Source organism: Mesoplodon bidens (genome assembly GCF_964165515.1).
Source record: "Mesoplodon bidens genome assembly, chromosome: 17".
In the NCBI taxonomy this organism is placed as follows: domain Eukaryota; kingdom Metazoa; phylum Chordata; class Mammalia; order Artiodactyla; family Ziphiidae; genus Mesoplodon; species Mesoplodon bidens.
This window is the reverse complement of record NC_138174.1, coordinates 50,087,534-50,106,285: the sequence shown is the minus strand read 5'-3', so window position 1 is coordinate 50,106,285 and position 18,752 is coordinate 50,087,534. Positions and strand designations below refer to the sequence as shown.

Genomic DNA, 18,752 nt, shown 5'->3' with positions numbered 1-18,752 from the left:
TAAAAAGGAAATCAGAATTAACGAAGTTTCTGATTAGAGGCTTAGGTGATTGTCTCATGTGGGGGAAATGACATATATCAAACGTTTATAACTATCCATTACTAATTTGAACTGTGCTCAGGTGACTTATGAGATGGTTTAATGTGGTAGTATCTAGAGTCTCAATTGGCCTCAACTGTCAGAGTGAATCCAAATTTGGAGGTGGGCTCATGTATAGTTTAAAAATAATATTCATTGTAACTATTGCTTGCTAAAATCCTCTTGGCTAAGGCTTATGGAAACTTGTGCATTTATTCAGCATATAGTTATTGAGAACTAACAATATGTCAGGGGTTGGTGGACCAGACAGACATGGTCCCTTTCCCTTTGAGGCTCTGAGAGACAGTTGGACATTACAGAACTTAAATGTTAGACATCTGTGGTCTAATGGTTATGGATATAGACTCAGACCCTGGCATGGCCACTTTTTATTTGGCTAACTAGCTTAAATTACGTAACTCTTCAGAGCTTTTCTTAACTTTTCATTTTTTTTCCACCTGTAAAAGGGAGCTAATGATAATACCTGCTTCCTATGGTTCTTATAAGGTTATAGGAGGTAATGCTTATGAAATGCTTAGAACAGAGCCTGGCACATGTAAGGGCTCAAGACATGTCAGCTAATACTGTTAATAATAGTAAATACTATTTCTGTATATACATATCTTTTTCAAGTATGCTAAATAAATACTAGCAATGGGAGTTTTTGAGGTATGCTTAACCAAAAGACTTAAGTTAGTATAGGGTGAAAGGGAAGGTCACCTTAAGGAAGTGGTGTCTGAACTAATAATATAGAATAGTTTTGCCAAAGTGTGGTATGAGAATTATATCATTTGTGATTTAAATAAAACAAATACTTCAACTTTTTAAAAATGTTTATATTTTAGTGTATGTTATACTCAACAATCTTTGATTTTTACTGTTATTACTACTGAATAAGGTTAAAATGCTTTAGTCAAATTTAAAATTGACGCAAAAAATGTTAAGATAATATGAGCGGCACTTGGATATGGCAACTATAATGAATGCAGTATGTGAATAAGTGAAATTTAGGAACTACCTGTACGTTGGATTGTGAAAGAAAGCATTGTAGATTAAAAATGATCGAAAAATACTGCTTTGGAATATCTCGCAGGCTTCTACAAAAACAATGTTATTTCAGAATACTCTGGTGAGTATTTTACTCTGTTTTGCTGAGACAGGTCAAAGCAAGTAAAGTACATGATTCAAAGGTTCCTTTGTTCTTGGGTCAAGACAGTTTGAAATCTAGTGACCCTTCTGAGAATTGTTGACAGGTGCTGCCACTTAGAGCAAGCGTTCAGGAGAAGCAGGCTTGAGCTAATGCCAGAGTAAAGATTTGTCCCAAGTCTAGATGATAACATGTTAAGATTTTGAAGCTTCATTACAAAATTATAAAATTAATTTACTGATACCCTGCCCATCCTTTGGCTACTATTTCCCATTTTGGTGGGTTATTTTATCCCAGAAATGAAAAGTTCTGCGTTGAAGTGGTCCTTTTACGTTACTGATGATTTACTAGGCCCAGAAAGGCTTTTTTGTTGTTTCTTACCAAGTTTGTATCTTTCCTGTAGGTTTGGTAACAGATTTGAAGGGCCATTTTGTAACTCAGGTAGCTATGGGCAAAGCTCATACTTGTGTTTTAATGAAGAATGGAGAAGTTTGGACATTTGGTGTGAATAATAAAGGACAATGTGGACGAGACACTGGTGCCATGAACCAAGGTGGGAAAGGTAGGTGTTTAATGTGTGGATATTAAATTTTGTGTTGTTTTCTTCAATAGTTTTTCAGAACACCATGGTGAAGAATCTTACTCTTTAAAAAGCAAGTGGCTTTTTGATTTCATACTTAAAATTATGAAAACTACTAAATTTCTTGTTTATTTGTCAGTCTATCACTCACTGGAATAATCACTATACTTTAGACTTCTAATTTCTGAGCAAATAAGCTAGCTTACTTGTATTTTTTTCTTAATTTTATATGAAATGAAATAGCACTTCTTTGATTTACCATCTTTAGTGGTTGAATTATCCCAGAAAAGTGCATTTTTGAAACTCTTTGTTATTCAGTCCTTTCATACCCCATGTTTTAGTTATAACAATTTTTGGCAGCAGTCTATCTGCAAATATTATCTTCCTGTTTAACAGCATGTACTACCTGTAATTTAGTCAGTTCTTGACAACTAAGAGTGATCTGGAAGAATACTTGACCCTTTATCAAGAGTGAAATTGTAGATGCACCTTATATACTGTATCCTTTGCCCCAACACTCAGGCTGTTGAAGAAGGATGAGAGGGGTTCATCCTTTGCCATGTTTGTGGTGGGGTTTTTGTTTGTTTGTTTTCTGGTTATAGTTGTGTCTACCTCATGCTTACTCTCAGGTTTTACTTCTAGCTGCTATCAGTGTTGTCCTATACCCTTCACTCCAATTTCAGGTTTTCTCTTTTTAATTTTGTATGGATGGAGAACAGGAAATAGAGACATATTATTAGAATTAAGCACTGAACTGTGTTTAAAGCATGAATGGGTTTGAGGATTAATATTTGTATAAATTAACAAAAACAAGTTTAGCTTTCTGGGGGCCTTCTTGGTGGCAGGCTCATCTGGATATCAGGAGCCCTCTATTTTTTTTTTCTTCACCTTATTTATATTTGTGTATATTTAAAATACTTTAATTTTTAAAAGAGCAAGGCTATTAGAGCATATTGATTTTAAAGAAGAGGGAAGAACAAAATGAAACGAATTACTCCAAAATGGAAATTATTTTTCTTCTTGCTGAACTAGTGAGCCATGGATTTGGATAACACCTACTAGGCATAAAGGAGAGAAGAAGCAGCTTAGTTTTCTATATATAGTATAAATAGAGATTAAATTATATTTTATACGAGTTCTGAACTGAATAAAACTGTTCTTTATTATCCTGAAACTATGTTTACACCTATGTTTTGGATTCTTAAGGTAAATGTTGTAGTAACCAAAATGAAATTGTTAAAAGTTGTTTTTACTTAATATAAATCACACCCACTCTGTTAGTAAGTAATGCATTAGAAAGCAAACTGGTAGCCTAAGACACATAATGAATACAGGTTGCAGAGTTGCAAAGAAATAAAGGATTTTTAAAAAGATGTTTTTAAAAAGAAAACAGGGGCTTCCCTGGTGGCGCAGTGGTTGGGAGTCCGCCTGCCGATGCAGGGGACACGGGTTTGTGCCCTGGTCCAGGAAGATCCTACATGGCGCGGAGCGGCTGGGCCCGTGAGCCATGGCCACTGAGCCTGCGCGTCTGGAGCCTGTGCTCCACAGCGGGAGAGGCCACAGCGGTGAGAGGCCCGCGTACCAGAAAAAAAAAAAAAAAAAAAACAGGAAAAGTACAGAAAATAATAATGCGATGTAAAAAAACTGTGTATCTACCACTACGTCTTACCATTTTTCAGTAAAGAAATATATAGATGAGATTTAAGTGTCCCACATTCCCCTTCTAAGGCTTATTATTGTACTCCATTTCTCTCCAGAATTAGTCACGATCATGACTTTGATTAATATCCTTTCGGTCATGTTCCTGTATTTGTACTTGTTTTTATATATTTTGTATATTATATGCTCATATTTTACACGTAAAAAGAAGATTTTTATAAGTGCTAATCTATTTAAATTTTTCTGTAAATTTCTTTTAATCTCACCATTGTGTTTGAAATATAGTGACACTGGTACATATAAATCTAGATGACTCATGTTAACTGCTGTGTAATAAACCGTGTGACTAACATATCACAGTTTATCCATTCTCCTGCTGATAGATGAGTTATTTCCAATTTTTCACTATTATAAATAATTTTAAAACCTCCTTTATTCATGTTTCCTGGCAGAAGTGTGTGAGACTTTTCTCTAGTGTTGTAGATTTCAGCTTTGCTAGATTTTTCTTGAAAGAGGTTGTACCAATGGATATTCTTAGAAGTAAAATCTGATTTTCCATATCACACTAATAGTATTGACAGACTGATTTTTGTCATTTTGATGGCTATGGCATGGTTTTTCATTGTAATTTTTTGTTATATTGGAGTATAACATACACGCAGAAAAGTACACATAGCATAAGTGCACATCTTGATGAATTGTCACAAAATGAACAACACATTCATGTAATCAGCACCAAGATCAGGAATATTACCAGTATCCCAGGAAGCCCCCCTTTATGTGCCTCTCCAGTTACTATCTACCTCTCCACTTAACACTATAAATTAGTTTTGCATACATTTGTACTTTATGTAAATGGAATCATGTAGTATGAGTTCTTTTGTGTCTAGTGTCTTTTCATTCAGCTTTATGAGATTCATCCGTAATGTTGCCAGCTAGTTATATAGTCTTCATTCTCATCGTTGTATAGTATTAAATTGTGTGAATATACCACAGTTTTAAAATCTTTTCTAGTATTATGGACATTGGGGTAGTTTCTATTTTGGCTTGTGTTAGTGTTGCTGTGAACATTCTAGTAAATGTTGGTGAAAATATGAGTGCCCTTTTTTTGGGTATTTAACTAGGAGTAGAATTACTGAGTCTCTCTTGTAATTTGCATTCCCTCGACTATTAATAGTGAGTTAGACTCTCTTCAAACTTTTCTTATTTGCTTGCCTTTTTTCCTATTGATTTGTAGGAATCTTTTGTATATTGTATGCCTTGCAAATATCTTTGACCAACCTGTGGCTTATCTTTTACATTTATTTGTGGTTTCATTTGTTATATGTAATTTAAAATTTTTGACAAGTTCTTTATTGTTTTCCTTTACAAATTTTTGCTTTATGTAGTCAGGTTGGGGCCTTTATTTTCCATGTGAATTAGAATCAGTTTTTTTTCCTTGTCACTGTGATTGGGATTGCTTTGAATTTAGAGATTAATTTGAGCATGATAGTTATAGTACTGTTGGGATGATTAAATGAGTAATACATGTAGAGCCAGTTACAAGTAAATGCTTGATGTGGTTTAGCTGTTGTTGTTGTTAAAAATATGACTTATGCCTTCTTAAGGATTTCTTTATTCTAACTCTTGACATAGTTATCCAATACTTGGTCATCTAACTTCTCAACCTGTCCACAGATTAGAATTGGCAAAATTAAAAAAGATTATGTATACTATGAATTCATTTTTTGATTAGACAGACTTGTACTGAGTCTGTTATAAGCGTAAGTGGTCAGAGAATAAGGTTGACTAACAATAAGTGATGAAGTGAGTAAGATATAATAACCTTGTCTTTGAGGATCTAGGTCTGCTATGAAAGACAAACATAAAAAATAATTACTTGATTCCCACAGATTTGCTCTTTCATTTTATGGACTGGTAGCACTATATGTTCTTCATAATTCTGTCACAGTTGTATGTTTATACTTTTCACTATGGTTATTTGATTAATGTCAGTTTTTCTTAATAGCCTGCAAGCTTTACAATTGCTCATTATCATACTGCTCAGTGCCTAGAGCAGAGATTTGCAAACCATAATCTGATGCCTTATCTTCTCAGTGGCCTGTTTCTGTGTGGCCCTTCAAGCTAAGAATGTATATAATGTTTATAAAGGGTTATTTTTTTTTAATGTGACATAGACTTATGTGGCCCCCAAAGCCTAAATTATTTACAATCTAGCCCTTTACAAAAAAGTTTGCTGACTCTGACATAAAGGAATGCCTGGGGCATAGTTGGTGTTCAATCCAAAAAAATTAGTTGAATGAATTATAACACAAGTAAATAAGTTGTAACTGAGGTATAAACAGGCTTTGAAGAGATAATCACTTACCCTGGAAAAAACTGTAAGTGCTTTCATAGGAAATGACCTCCGAGTTGAGTTTTAGAAAGCTGAAAAGGAGTTTCTCTGGTAGATGAGATAGGAAGAGGCATCCGATAAATGAGGCAGAGAGATACAGGTGGAGCAGGAATGAGCAAAGGCCCTGAGCATGTGAAAGGACACAGGTTGTTTATAAAGCAGAGGGAATTTAGGTTCAGCTGGAATATAGTTTGCATGGAGGAAACGAGGTTGGAGAAAATCGGGAGCCATGTTGTGACTGACTGTATCTTGCTAAGAAGTTTTGTTCTTTTGAAGACCTTTGAAAGACATGGGAGGTTTGTAAATTGTGAAGTCATAGGATCAAATACATATTTTAAGAAGCTGATTTCCGGGCTTCCCTGGTGGCACAGTGGTTAAGAATCCAGCTGCCAATGCAGGGGACACGGGTTCGAGTCCTGGTCCAGGAAGCTCCCACATGCCACGGAGCAACTAAGCCTGTGCGCCACAACTACTGAGCCTGCGCTCTGGAGCCCATGCTCTGCAACAAGAGAAGCCACCACAATGAGAAGCCCGCACACTGCCACAAAGAGTAGCCCCTGCTCACTGCAACTAGAGAAATCCTGCACACAGCAATGAAGACCCAATGCAGCCAAAAATAAATAATAAATTAAATAAATTTATATATATATAAAAAAGCTAATTTCCAACAATGAGAGGATGTTCTAGAGTGGACAAACTCTTGGCTTTTAGAATGTGGTTAGGAGACTTACTCTGGTCTGTTGAACAAAAGTATTGGTGGTGAGGATGGAAAGTAGGGACTAAAATCAGAGAAAATTAGACGTATGAGTGACAGAAAGTAACAGCTGCGAGATACTCTGGCCATCACTGCCTCTTTTTGCAGAAAGGAAATGGAGAGAGCATTTATTAGTGGTCCCTAAATTAAATTTTATTTTTGTTCCTCTAATATTTTATCATTCCTGTGTATATCCATTGGAATTAGTATGTGTTCTACATTTTTTAAATTGGGAAATAAAATTACTAGTTTTTTAGAAATGGGAATAATCTAGATGAAAATTATAAACTGATCTTTCAAATAGGGTTTGGAGTTGAAAATATGGCAACAGCAATGGATGAGGACCTGGAAGAAGAGCTAGATGATAAAGACGAGAAGTCCATGATGTGTCCTCCAGGCATGCACAAGTGGAAGCTGGAGCAGTGCATGGTGTGCACCGTGTGTGGAGACTGTACCGGTTATGGAGCCAGCTGTGTCAGCAGTGGGCGTCCGGACAGAGTCCCTGGAGGGTAAGAGAATGATTAATATTCAAGATAAAATAATAGCAGAAATTACGCAAAGCACATTCCTTTTCAAAGTTATTCTAGAGTTCATTCTGTTGTGTTGTTCTTAAAGGCACACTGGCATATAATTATAATTCTTATAATTGTTTTCTATTATAATTTACTTCAGTGTTATTTTATTTAATGTGCTTTTCTTTCATTTGATTTCTTTAAACCTTTTACTTTATTTATTTTTTAACATCTTTATTGGAGTATAATTGCTTTACAATCGTGTGTTAGTTTCTGCTTTATAACAAAGTGAATCAGCTATACATATACATATATCCCCATATCGCCTCCCTCTTGTGTCTCCCTCCCACCCTCCCTGTCCCACCCCCCCATCCCACCACTCTAGGTGGTCACAAAACACCGAGCTGATCTCCCTGTCCTGTGTGGCTGCTTCCCGCTATTTTACGTTTGGAAGTGTATATATGTCAGTGCTGCTCTCTCACTTCGTCCCAGCTTACCCTTCCCCCTCCCCGTGTCCTCAAGTCCATTCTCTACCTCTGCAGCTTTATTCCTCTCCTGCCCCTAGGTTCATCAAAACCATTTTTTTTTAGATTCCATATATATGTGTTAGCATATTGTATTTGTTTTTCTCTTTCTGACTGACTTCACTCTGTATGACAGACTCTAGGTCCATCCACCTCACTACAAATAACTCATTTTCTTTTTTTTATGACTGAGTAATATTCCATTGTATATATGTGCCACGTCTTCTGTATCCATTCATCTGTCGATGGACATTTAGGTTGCTTTCATGTCCTGGCTATTGTAAATAGAGCTGCAATGAACATTGTGGTACATGACTCTTTTGGAATTATGGTTTTCTCAGGGTATAGGCCCAGTAGTGGGATTGCTGGGTCATATGGTAGTTCTCTTTTTAGTTTTTTAAGGAACCTCCATAGCTGTTCTGCATAGTGGCTGTATCAATTTACATTCCCACCAACAGTGCAAGAGGGTTCCCTTTTCTCCACACCCTCTCCAGCATTTATTGTTTGTAGATTTTTTGATGGTGGCCATTCTGACTGGTGTGAGGTGATACCTCATTGTAGTTTTGATTTGCATTTCTCTGATCATTAGTGATGTTGAGCATCCTTTCATGTGCTTGTTGGCAACCTGTATATCTTCTTTGGAGAAATGTCTGTTTAGGTCTTCTGCCCATTTTTGGATTGGGTTGTTTGGTTTTTTGACGTTGAGCTACATCAGCTGCTTGTAAATTTTGGAGATTAATCCTTTGTCAGTTGCTTCATTTGCAAATATTTTCTCCCATTCTGAGGGTTGTCTTTTCGTCTTGTTTATGGTTTCTTTAGCTGTGCAAAAGCGTTTAAGTTTCATTAGGTCCCATTTGTTTATTTTTGTTTTTATTTCCATTTCTCTAGGAGGTGTGTCAAAAAGGATCTTGCTGTGATTTATGTCATAGAGTGTTCTGCCTGTGTTTTCCTCTAAGAGTTTTATTGTGTCTGGCATTACATTTAGGTCTTTAATCCATTTTGAGTTTATATTTGTGTATGGTGTTAGAGTGTTCTAATTTAATTTGTTTACATGTAGCTGTCCAGTTTTTGCAGCACCACTTATTGAGGAGATTGTCTCTTCTCCATTGTATATTCTTGCCTCCTTTATCGAAAATAAGGTGACCATGTGTGTGTGGGTTGATCTCTGGGTTTTCTATCCTGTTCCATTGATCTATATTTCTGTTTTTGTGCCAGTACCCTACTGTCTTGATTACTGTAACTTAGAGGTATAGTCGGAAGTCAGGGAGCCTGATTCCTCCAGCTCTGTTTTTCTTTCTCAAGATTACTTTGGCTATTTGAGGTCTTTTGTGTTTCATTACAAATTGTGAACTTTTTTGTTCTGGTTCTGTGAAAAATGCCATTGATAATTTGATAGGGATTGCATTGAATCTGTAGATTGCTTTGGGTAGTATAGTCATTTTCACAATGTTGATTCTTGCAATCCATGAATATGGTATATCTCTCCATCTGTTTGTATTGTCTTTAATTTCTTTCATCAGTGTCTTATACTTTTCTGCATACAGGTCTTTTGTCTCCTTAGGTAAGTTTATTCCTAGGTATTTAATTCTTTTTGTTGCAGTAGTAAATGGGAGTGTTTCCTTAATTTCTCTTTCAGATTTTTCATCATTATTGTATAGGAAGGCAAGAGATTTCTGTGCATTAATTTTGTACCCTGCTACTTTACCAAATTCATTGATTAACTCTACTAGTTTTCTGGTAGCATCTTTAGGATTCTCTATGAATAATGTCATGGCATCTGCAAACAGTGAAAGCTTTACTTCTTCTTTTCCAATTTGGATTCCTTTTATTTCTTTTTCTTCTCTGAATGCTATGGCTAAAACTTCCAAAGCTATGTTGAATAATAGTGGTGAGAGTGGGCCGCCTTGTCTTGTTCCTGATCTTAGTGGAAATGGTTTCAGTTTTTCACCATTGAGAACGATGTTGGCTGTGGGTTTGTCATATATGGCCATTAGTATGTTGCGGTAAGTTCCTTCTGTGCCTACTTTCTGGAGGGTTTTTATCATAAACGGGTGTTGAATTTTGTCAAAAGCTTTTTCTGCATCTATTGAGAATGATCATACGGTTTTTATCCTTCAATTTGTTAATATGGTGTATCACATTGATTGATATGCGTATATTAAAGAATCCTTGCATTCCTGGGGTAAACCGCACTTGATCATGGTGTATGGTCCTCTTAATGTGCTGTTGGATTCTGTTTGCTAGTATTTTGCTGAGGATTTTTGCATCTATGTTCATCAGTGATATTGGGCTGTAGTTTTCTTCCTTTGTGGCACCTTTGGTTTTGGTATCAGGATGATGGGGGCCTCGCAGAATGAGTTTGGGAGTGTTCCTCCCTCTGCTATATTTTGGAAGAGTTTGAGAAGGATAGGTGTTAGCTCTTCTCTAAATGTTTGATAGAATTCGCCAGTGAAGCCATCTGGTCCTGGACTTTTGTTTGTTGGAAGATTTTTTATCACAGTTTCAATTTCAGTGCTTGTGATTGGTCTGTTCATATTTTCTATTTCTTCCTGATTCAGTCTTGGCAGGTTGTGCATTTCTAAGAATTTGTCCATTTCTTCCAGGTTGTCCATTTTATTAGCATAGAGTTGCTTGTAGTAATCTCTCATGATCTTTTGTATTTCTGCAGTGTCAGTTGTTACTTCTCCTTTTTCATTTCTAATTCTATTGATTTGAGTGTTCTCCCTTTTTTTCTTGATGAGTCTGGCTAATGGTTTATCAATTTTGTTTATCTTCTCAAAGAACCAGCTTTTAGTTTTATTGATCTTTTCTATTGTTTCCTTCATTTCTTTCTCATTTATTTCTGATCTGATTTTTATGATTTCTTTCCTTCTGCTAACTTTGGGATGTTTTTGTTCTTCTTTCTCTAATTGCTTTAGGTGCAAGGTTAGGTTGTTTATTCGAGATGTTTCCTGTTTCTTAAGGTGGGATTGTATTGCTATAAACTTCCCTCTTAGAACTGCTTTTGTTGCATCCCATAGGTTTTGGGTCGTCGTGTCTCCATTGTCATTTGTTTCTAGGTATTTTTAAATTTCCTCTTTGATTTCTTCAGTGATCACTTTGTTATTAAGTAGTGTATTGTTTAGCTTCCATGTGTTTGTATTTTTTACAGATCTTTTCCTGTAATTGATATCTAGTCTCATAGCATTGTGGTCGGAAAAGATACTTGATACAATTTCAATTTTCTTAAATTTACCAAGGCTTGATTTGTGACCCAAGATATGATCTATCCTGGAGAATGTTCCATGAGCACTTGAGAAGAAAGTGTATTCTGTTGTTTTTGGATGGAATGTCCTATAAATATCAATTAAGTCCATCTTGTTTAATGTATCATTTAAAGCTTGTGTTTCCTTATTTATTTTCATTTTGGATGATCTGTCCATTGGTGAAAGGGGGGTGTTAAAGTCCCCTACTATGAATGTGTTACTGTCGATTTCTCCTTTTATGGCTGTTAGCATTTGCCTTATGTATTGAGGTGCTCCTGTGTTGGATGTATACATATTTACGATTGATCCCTTGATCATTCTGTAGTGTCCTTCTTTGTCTCTTGTAGTAGTCTTTATTTTAAAGTCTATTTTGTCTGATATGAGAATTGCTACTCCAGCTTTCTTTTGATTTACATTTGCATGGAGAATATCTTTTTCCATCCCCTCACTTTCAGTCTGTATGTGTCCGTAGGTCTGAAGTGGGTCTCTTGTAGACAGCATATATATGGGTCTTGTTTTTGTATCCATTCATCCAGTCTGTGTCTTTTGGTTGGGGCATTTAATCCATTTACATTTAAGGTTATTATCGATATGTATGTTCCTATTACCATTTTCTTAATTGTTTTGCGTTTGTTATTGTAGGTCTTTGCCTTCTCTTGTGTTTCCTTCCTAGAGAAGTCCCTTTAGCATTTGTTGTCGAATCTGAATGAGATCCTAGCTGAGAAGAGTAATCTTGGTTATAGGTTTTTCCTTTTGTCACTTTAAATATGTCCTGCCACTCCCTTCTGGCTTGCAGAGTTTCTGCTGAAATATCAGCTGTTAACCTTATGGGGGGATTCCCTTGTATATTATTTGTTGTTTTTCCCTTGCTGCTTTTACTAATTTTTCTTTGTATTTACTTTTTGATAGTTTGATTAATGTGTGTCTTGATGTGTTTCTCCCTGGATTTATCCTGTATGGGACTCTCTGTGCTTCCTGGACTTGGGTAACTATTTCTTTTCCCATATTAGGGAAATTTTCAAACTATAATCTCTTCAAATATTTTCTCAGTCCCTGTCTTTTTCTCTTCTTATTCTGAGACCCCCATTATTCAAATGTTGGTGCATGTAATGTTGTCCCAGAAGTCTCTAAGACTGTCCTCAATTCTTTTCAATCTTTTTTCTTTATTCTGCTCTGCAGTTGTTATTTCCACTGTTTTATTTTCCAGGTCACTTATCTATTCTTGTGCCTCAGTTATTCTGCTCTTGATTCATTCTAGAGAATTTTTAGTTTCATTTATTGTGTTACTCATCATTGTCTGTTTGCTCTTTAGTTCTTCTAAGTCCTTGTTAAACATTTCTTCTGTTTTCTCCATTCTATTTCCAAGATTTTGGATCATCTTTAGTATCATTACTCTGAATTCTTTTTCAGGAAGACTGCCTATTTCCTCTTCATTTGTTTGGTCTGGAGTGTTTTTACCTTGCTCCTTCATCTGCTTTGTGTTTCTCTGTCTTCTCACTTTGCTTAACTTACTGTGTTTGGGGTCTCCTTTTCTCAGGCTGCACGTTCGTAGTTCATCTTTGTTTTTGGTGGCTGCCCCTGATGGCTAAGGTTGGTTCAGTGGGTTTTGTAGGCTTCCTGGTGGAAGGGACTAGTGCCTGTGTTCTGGCGGTTGAGGCTGTATCTTGTCTTTCTGGTAGGCAGGGCCATGTCTGGTCATGTGTTTTGGGATGTCTGTGACCTTATTATGATTTTAGGCAGCGTCTGTAGTAATGGGTGGGTTTGTGTTTCAGTTTTGCTAGTTGTTTGCATAGCGTGTCCAGCACTGTAGCTTGCTGGTCGTTTAGTGGAGCTGGGTTTAGCGTTGAGATGGAGATCTCTGGGAGAGATTTGGCCGAATGATATTATGTGGAGCTGGGCGGTCTCTGGTGGACCAGTTTTCTGAACTCAGCTCTCCCACCTGAGATGCACAGGCCTAACACCCAGGCAGAGCACCAAGGCCCTGTTAGCCCTATGGCTCAGAAGGAAAGGGAGAAGAAAAGAAAGGAAGAAAAAAAGATAATAATAATAAAATGAAATAAAAAATAAAAAAGATAATTATTAAAAATAAAAAAATTAAAAAGTAATTAAAAAAAAGCAAAAAGAAAAAGAAAGAAGAGTGCAGCCAAACCAAAAAGCAAATCCACCAATGATAACAAGTGCTAAAAACTATACTAAAAACAAAAAAGCAAAAAAAAAAAAAAACGGACAGACAGAACCCTAGGACAAATGGTAAAAGCAAAGCTATACAGACAAAATCACATACAGAAGCATAAGGATACACACTCATAAAAAGAGAAAAAGGAAAAAAAAAAATATATATATATATATCGTTTCTCCTGAAGTCCACTGCCTCAGTTTTGGGATGATTTGTTGTCTATTCAGGTATTCCACAGATGCAGGGTATGTACATCAAGCTGACTGTGGAGATTTAATCCTCTGCTCCTGAGGCTGCTGGGAGAAATTTCCCTTTCTCTTCCTTGTTCCCGCAGCTCCCGGGGCTCAGCTTTGGATTTGGCCCCGCCTCTGCGTGTAGGTTGCCTGAGGGCCTCTGTTCTTTGCTCAGACAGGACAGCGTTAAAGGAGCAGCTGATTAGCGGGCTCTGGCTCACTCAGGCCGGGGGGAGGGAGGGGTACGGATGAGGGGCAAGCCTGCAGTGGCCGAGGCCGGCGTGACATTGCACCAGCCTGAGGCGCGCCATGCGTTCTCCCGGGGAAGTTGTCCCTGGATCCCGGGACCCTGGCAGTGGCGGGCTGCACAGGCTCCCGGGAAGGGAGGTGTGGACAGTGACCTGTGCTTGCACACAGGATTCTTGGTGGCTGCAGCAGCAGCCTTAGCATTTTATGCCCGTCTCTGGTGTCCGCGCTGATAGCCGTGGCTCGTGTCCGTCTCTGGAGCTCATTTAGGCGGTTCTCTGAATCCCCTCTCCTCGCACACCCCAAAACAATGGTTTCTTGCCTCTTCGGCAGCTCCAGACTTTTTCCCGGGCTCCCTCCCAGCTAACTGTGGTGCACTAACCCCTTCAGGTTGTGTTCACGCTGCCAACCCCAGTCCTCTCCCTGGGATCCGACCTCCGAAGTCCGAGCCTCAGCTCCCAGCCCCCGCCCAGGTGAGCAGACAAGCCTCTCGGGCTGGTGAGTGCTGGTTGGCACCGATCCTCTGTACGGGAATCTCTCCGCTTTGCCCTCTGCACCCCTGTTGCTGTGCTCTCCTCCGTGGCACGGAAGCTTCCCCCCTCCACGGCTCCGAAGCTTCCCCCTCTGCCACCCGCAGTCTCCGTCCATGAAGGGGCTTCCTAGTGTGTGGAAACCTTTCCTCCTTCACAGCTCCCTCCCACTGGTGCGGGTCCCGTCCCTATTCTTTTGTCTCTGTTTTTTCTTTTTTTTTTTGCCCTACCCAGGTTCCTGGGGAGTTTCTTGCCTTTTGGGAGGTCTGAGGTCATATGCCAGCGTTCAGTAGGTGTTCTGTAGGAGTTGTTCCACCTGTAGATGTATTTCTGATGTTTTTGTGGGGAGGAAGGTGATCTCCACATCGTACTCCTCTGCCATCTTGAAGTTCTCTCTTATTTTATTTTTTTTCCTCAAGTTCCTCAGTTCATTTTATTACTTAAGTTTTTATTTCACAAAGAAATGTACTTGTACATATATTGTGTTTTTATGTATTGGTGAATCTATTTCTATGGAATGTATTTCCAGGGCTGTTACTGCTTGTTTAAAAACTATTGGTTTTTGTTTTTTTGTTTTGTTCATGGTGGTTAGTGTTTTTAAAAAATGAAGGGTTTCTGTTTTCACTAACAGCAGTAAAAGGCAGTTTCTTTTGAAATACTGCCAGTAGCAGATCATATAATTCTTTAATTTCTGTCAACTCAGTGAATGTGAAGTGATATCTCATCATTATTTTCGTATATATTTCCATGACTCACATTTTTCCTGGATATTTAAATATACTCTTCTGTGAGTTTTCTCTTAAAACCCTTTCTTTGCCTGTGTTGTTTTTATCCTTAAAAATTGAAAGATGTTCTCTGAATATTCTTCATATTAACTGTTTTCTGTCTTCTCTACAAATAGTGTTTCCCAATATACTTATGATCATATAACTAAATTAGGTTATATTCTGTTACACAAAAGCACTTAACATTTTTAATAAGCAAATATGTATTTCTTTGAAACTTTTGAATTTTCTATCTAGACTAGAAAGGTCTCAGTTTCTAGCTGATTTTGTGATATCTTAAATATTCTTCAAAAAGCCTGTTTTATTTCTTTTTACATTAATAAATTTTAAAGCCAATGGGTGATTATTGTTCTGATGTGGGGTAGACATCTAACTGTATTTTCTTACCAGTAACCAGTTGTACAGTCATTATGTGTGAACTGGCTACCAGATTTATCATTTATTATATTCCCTTATATATCAGAATCTGTTTTCTGGGCCTTCCATTATTTTCCTGACTTACTGATCTAGTCTTATGCTAATATTATGTGGTTTATGTTTTGTATGGTATTTTAACATTTAGTAAGGTTAGCTACTCTCAGTGTCTGTCTTTTTTAATTGTTTGGGGGACTATTCTTAGTATTTAATTAAAACAAAATAGAATTTTAATTGAAATTGCATTTAATTTATCAATTAGTTTTAGAAGAATTGATTTTTATGGTATTAAATATTCCCACTCAGTAACAGGATGTGTCTTTCCATTTATTCAGATTCTGTTTTTGTTTTGAATTTTATTGGGATATAGTTGATTTACAATGTTGTGTTAGTTTCAGGTGTATAGCAAAGTGAATCAGTTATACATACACATATATCCACTCTTTTTTAGATTCTTTTCTGATATAGGCCATTACAGAGTATTGAGTAGAGTTCCCTGTGCTATACAGTAGGTCCTTATTAGTTACCTGTTTTATATACAGTAGTGTGTGTGTGTAAATCCTAATCTTCCAATTTATCCCTCCTCCCCTTGTTACCCCCCAGTAACCATAAGTTTATTTTCTACATCTTAACTCTATTTTTATTGATATTTTGTAGATAAGTTCATTTGTAGCCCTTTTTTAGATTCTACATATGAGCGATATCATATGATATTTGTCTTTCTCTGTCCGACTTAAGCCATTATTTTAAAACAGGTCATAACTTTCCTTAATGCTTGGGTCTGTGCCTTCATTTGTAGTCATTGCGTAAGACTGCTTTAATGCCAAAGATCTATTCATTTGTGTTGAACATGAATTTTTTCAGTGTGGAATTATCAAAATCATATAGAATACTCAATTAGGGGTATATAATTTTCTTTTATTTTTATTTTTATTTTTTTTATTTTTTGCGGTATGCGGGCCTCTCACTGTTGTGGCCTCTCCCGTTGCGGAGCACAGGCTCCGGACGCGCAGGCTCAACAGCCATGGCTCACGGGCCCAGCCGCTCCGCGGCATGTGGGATCCTCCCAGACCGGGGCACGAACCCGTGTCCCCTGCATCGGCAGGCGGACTCTCAACCACTGCGCCACCAGGGAAGCCCAATTTTCTTTTGAATTGATAAATAATTCGCAATTTTAGGAGTTCGAGGAGCTGTCACTTCTAAAGTTGCATTATTCCTGTTGTAATTATCCTTTTCATTCTTGTTGGACCACTTTTTTTCCCCCAGGGTTCTGTGTTATTATCACTTTAAAGTTAATATGTGAGTTTGACAGAATCAGAATGCAGGTTTTCCCCTAGAATCTTGGAGAGAATTTCAAGTCCTATTTTTGTGTTGCCATTTATAGCTAATATAATACAATGGGTTATCCTTTGGGAGACCAAATTAATTATCATGCATCTTTGTATTATGATAGATCTGATCTTTGTAAGATCAGATTATTTATGATAATTAGCCAACTTTGGGAAGTAGGGGGAATATTGTGAAAAAAAGCCCTGAGTGAGAGCAGCCACCTCCTCATCTCTGGCTTCCCTATTTGACACCTCATTAGTATTCAGGTGCTTCTTCCCAAATAATGTCTGAATTTCCTATGAGTATATTTCTGGGTTTATACTTGGCTTAACATAGTTAAATAGATCATATATAACAGGCCTTTTCTTTTAGGCTGCTGGAATATTATGATTTTTTAACAATAAATTTTCTTTGCCTTTTTAGCCTGTTAAAAAATATTTTGGCTTTCTTTATCAAAGGATAGTATTTCTTCTAGAAAGCTATATATTTGGCTCTGTTTAGTGTATTTAAGCCCCTAACTTGTTTATTTTAAAGTTTAATTTGGATTAAAGAAAGATTCTGTGATTTTTTTTTAAAAAACAACATTGGAGTTGAAATTTATCTTTTTGGATCTTTCCCAAGCTATTTCCATCTAAAATTAAGTGTTCCCAATCTCTGAACTTAAGCCATTGATAAATGTCATAAGTGAATTTCTAAAGTCTTTGGTCCTTTCTGAAGTTAATTCTTCTTTTTTTTCCCGAGAGATATACTATCAGTTTCCAATAATTATTTACAAATTTAAATGGATAGCATCTAATGAAGTACAGTAATTTCTTTATTAGTGAAGCAGAAATAAACACACGAATTAAGTCAACTTAGGAATAAATATGGAGGACACTAAGCACTATTACAGATGACTTAAATATCATAAAATTATGACTACATATCTTAGAATAAATTTAGAATTAAACATTATTTTTAAAATAGTGCCCATGGCCAAGTCAGTAGGGCATATTATTTTATCAATTTGTTACTGTTGTAGTAAGTGATCTTCCAAATTGTCACTAATACTGGCTTTTGAAAGCCAGGAGTTTCACAGGTCACCTATGTGTTTCAAAACTGTTGCCAGGTAGATTCTTTGTCTTGTGTCTCCACAAATCTGGACAACCAGGGAGAGGCTCAGTGAGGCTGTCACAAGTTTTTCAGGACGGATCCAACCAAATAACTTTAAAGCTGGGGCTTCTGCAGGATATGTGACTAAGAAGTTAGTGTTCACCGACCCTCTAGCCAGCTCCTGGGAGTGTTCTTGTTTTCTTTTATGTTATAATCAAAGGCCGTACATATGCTTAGTTCACAAATGATAGGAAAAGGACAAAGAAGAGGAAAAATAACAGGTAATTAGATGCAGTGAAAGAGAATGGGAGATGATGGCGTGTAAAGGAGAGGGAGGGGTAAGGAGACAGAATTCATGAAGCTGGCAAGCTGGGCTCACTCATTGAAGGCTGCCCACATCTCCCTAATCTGGGAGATAGCCATGTTGTTTGTTTGCTAACCTTTTAATACTAAAGCTGCTGGTGCCTCTTTAATTGTGAAACCTTTTTAAAGATGTTATTAATAATGGCTTTGAAGATAGCAGAATCCATTTGTATTTTCTGTAGAAATATACCAATTATGCCTATTAGGAGTGTGTAATATCTATTCATACCTTTTAATTATTCATCTCTTCATACCTTTTCTTTAAAATCGACAAATCCTGATCTGAAGGGGTGATTTCATTGCTGATTCATTTAAGTTAAGCTTAAAAGTGCAGAAAAGATGTTACGGAGTTTTAAGGAAAGAGGAGGATTTCAGTTAATAATTTATTTGTTTATTTTTAGGATCTGTGGTTGTGGTTCTGGAGAATCTGGCTGTGCTGTATGTGGATGTTGCAAGGCTTGTGCAAGAGAATTGGATGGTCAAGAGGCAAGACAAAGAGGGATTCTTGATGCAGTGAAGGAGATGATACCTTTAGACCTTCTGTTAGGTAGTATTTCTGATAGTCTAAATAATTCCTTTTAGATATGTGTTAAAAAATTAAGATAATAGTTGATTATGCAGTACTCCGTGTTTGGTAACTGACAGTGTGTCATTGATTAAGGGATGAGATTCTTTTTGTCTTTTTTTCTA

The 18,752-nt window shown here is 36.9% G+C and overlaps 1 protein-coding gene across 12 annotated transcripts in view; it reads left to right on the top strand.

Moving 5' to 3' along the window:
- MYCBP2 (MYC binding protein 2) overlaps positions 1-18,752 on the top strand; it is a 266,977-nt gene that overhangs the window by 63,888 nt on the left and 184,337 nt on the right. For 11 of the 12 annotated variants that reach the window (XM_081214828.1, XM_081214831.1, XM_081214821.1 and 8 more), the window contains 3 exons: positions 1,629-1,787; positions 6,918-7,122; positions 18,464-18,609. In XM_081214828.1, coding sequence (XP_081070954.1) covers positions 1,629-1,787; positions 6,918-7,122; positions 18,464-18,609 — 510 coding nt within the window. The remainder of the gene's footprint in view (positions 1-1,628; positions 1,788-6,917; positions 7,123-18,463; positions 18,610-18,752) is intronic. The other variant, XM_081214825.1, reaches the window with a different exon arrangement.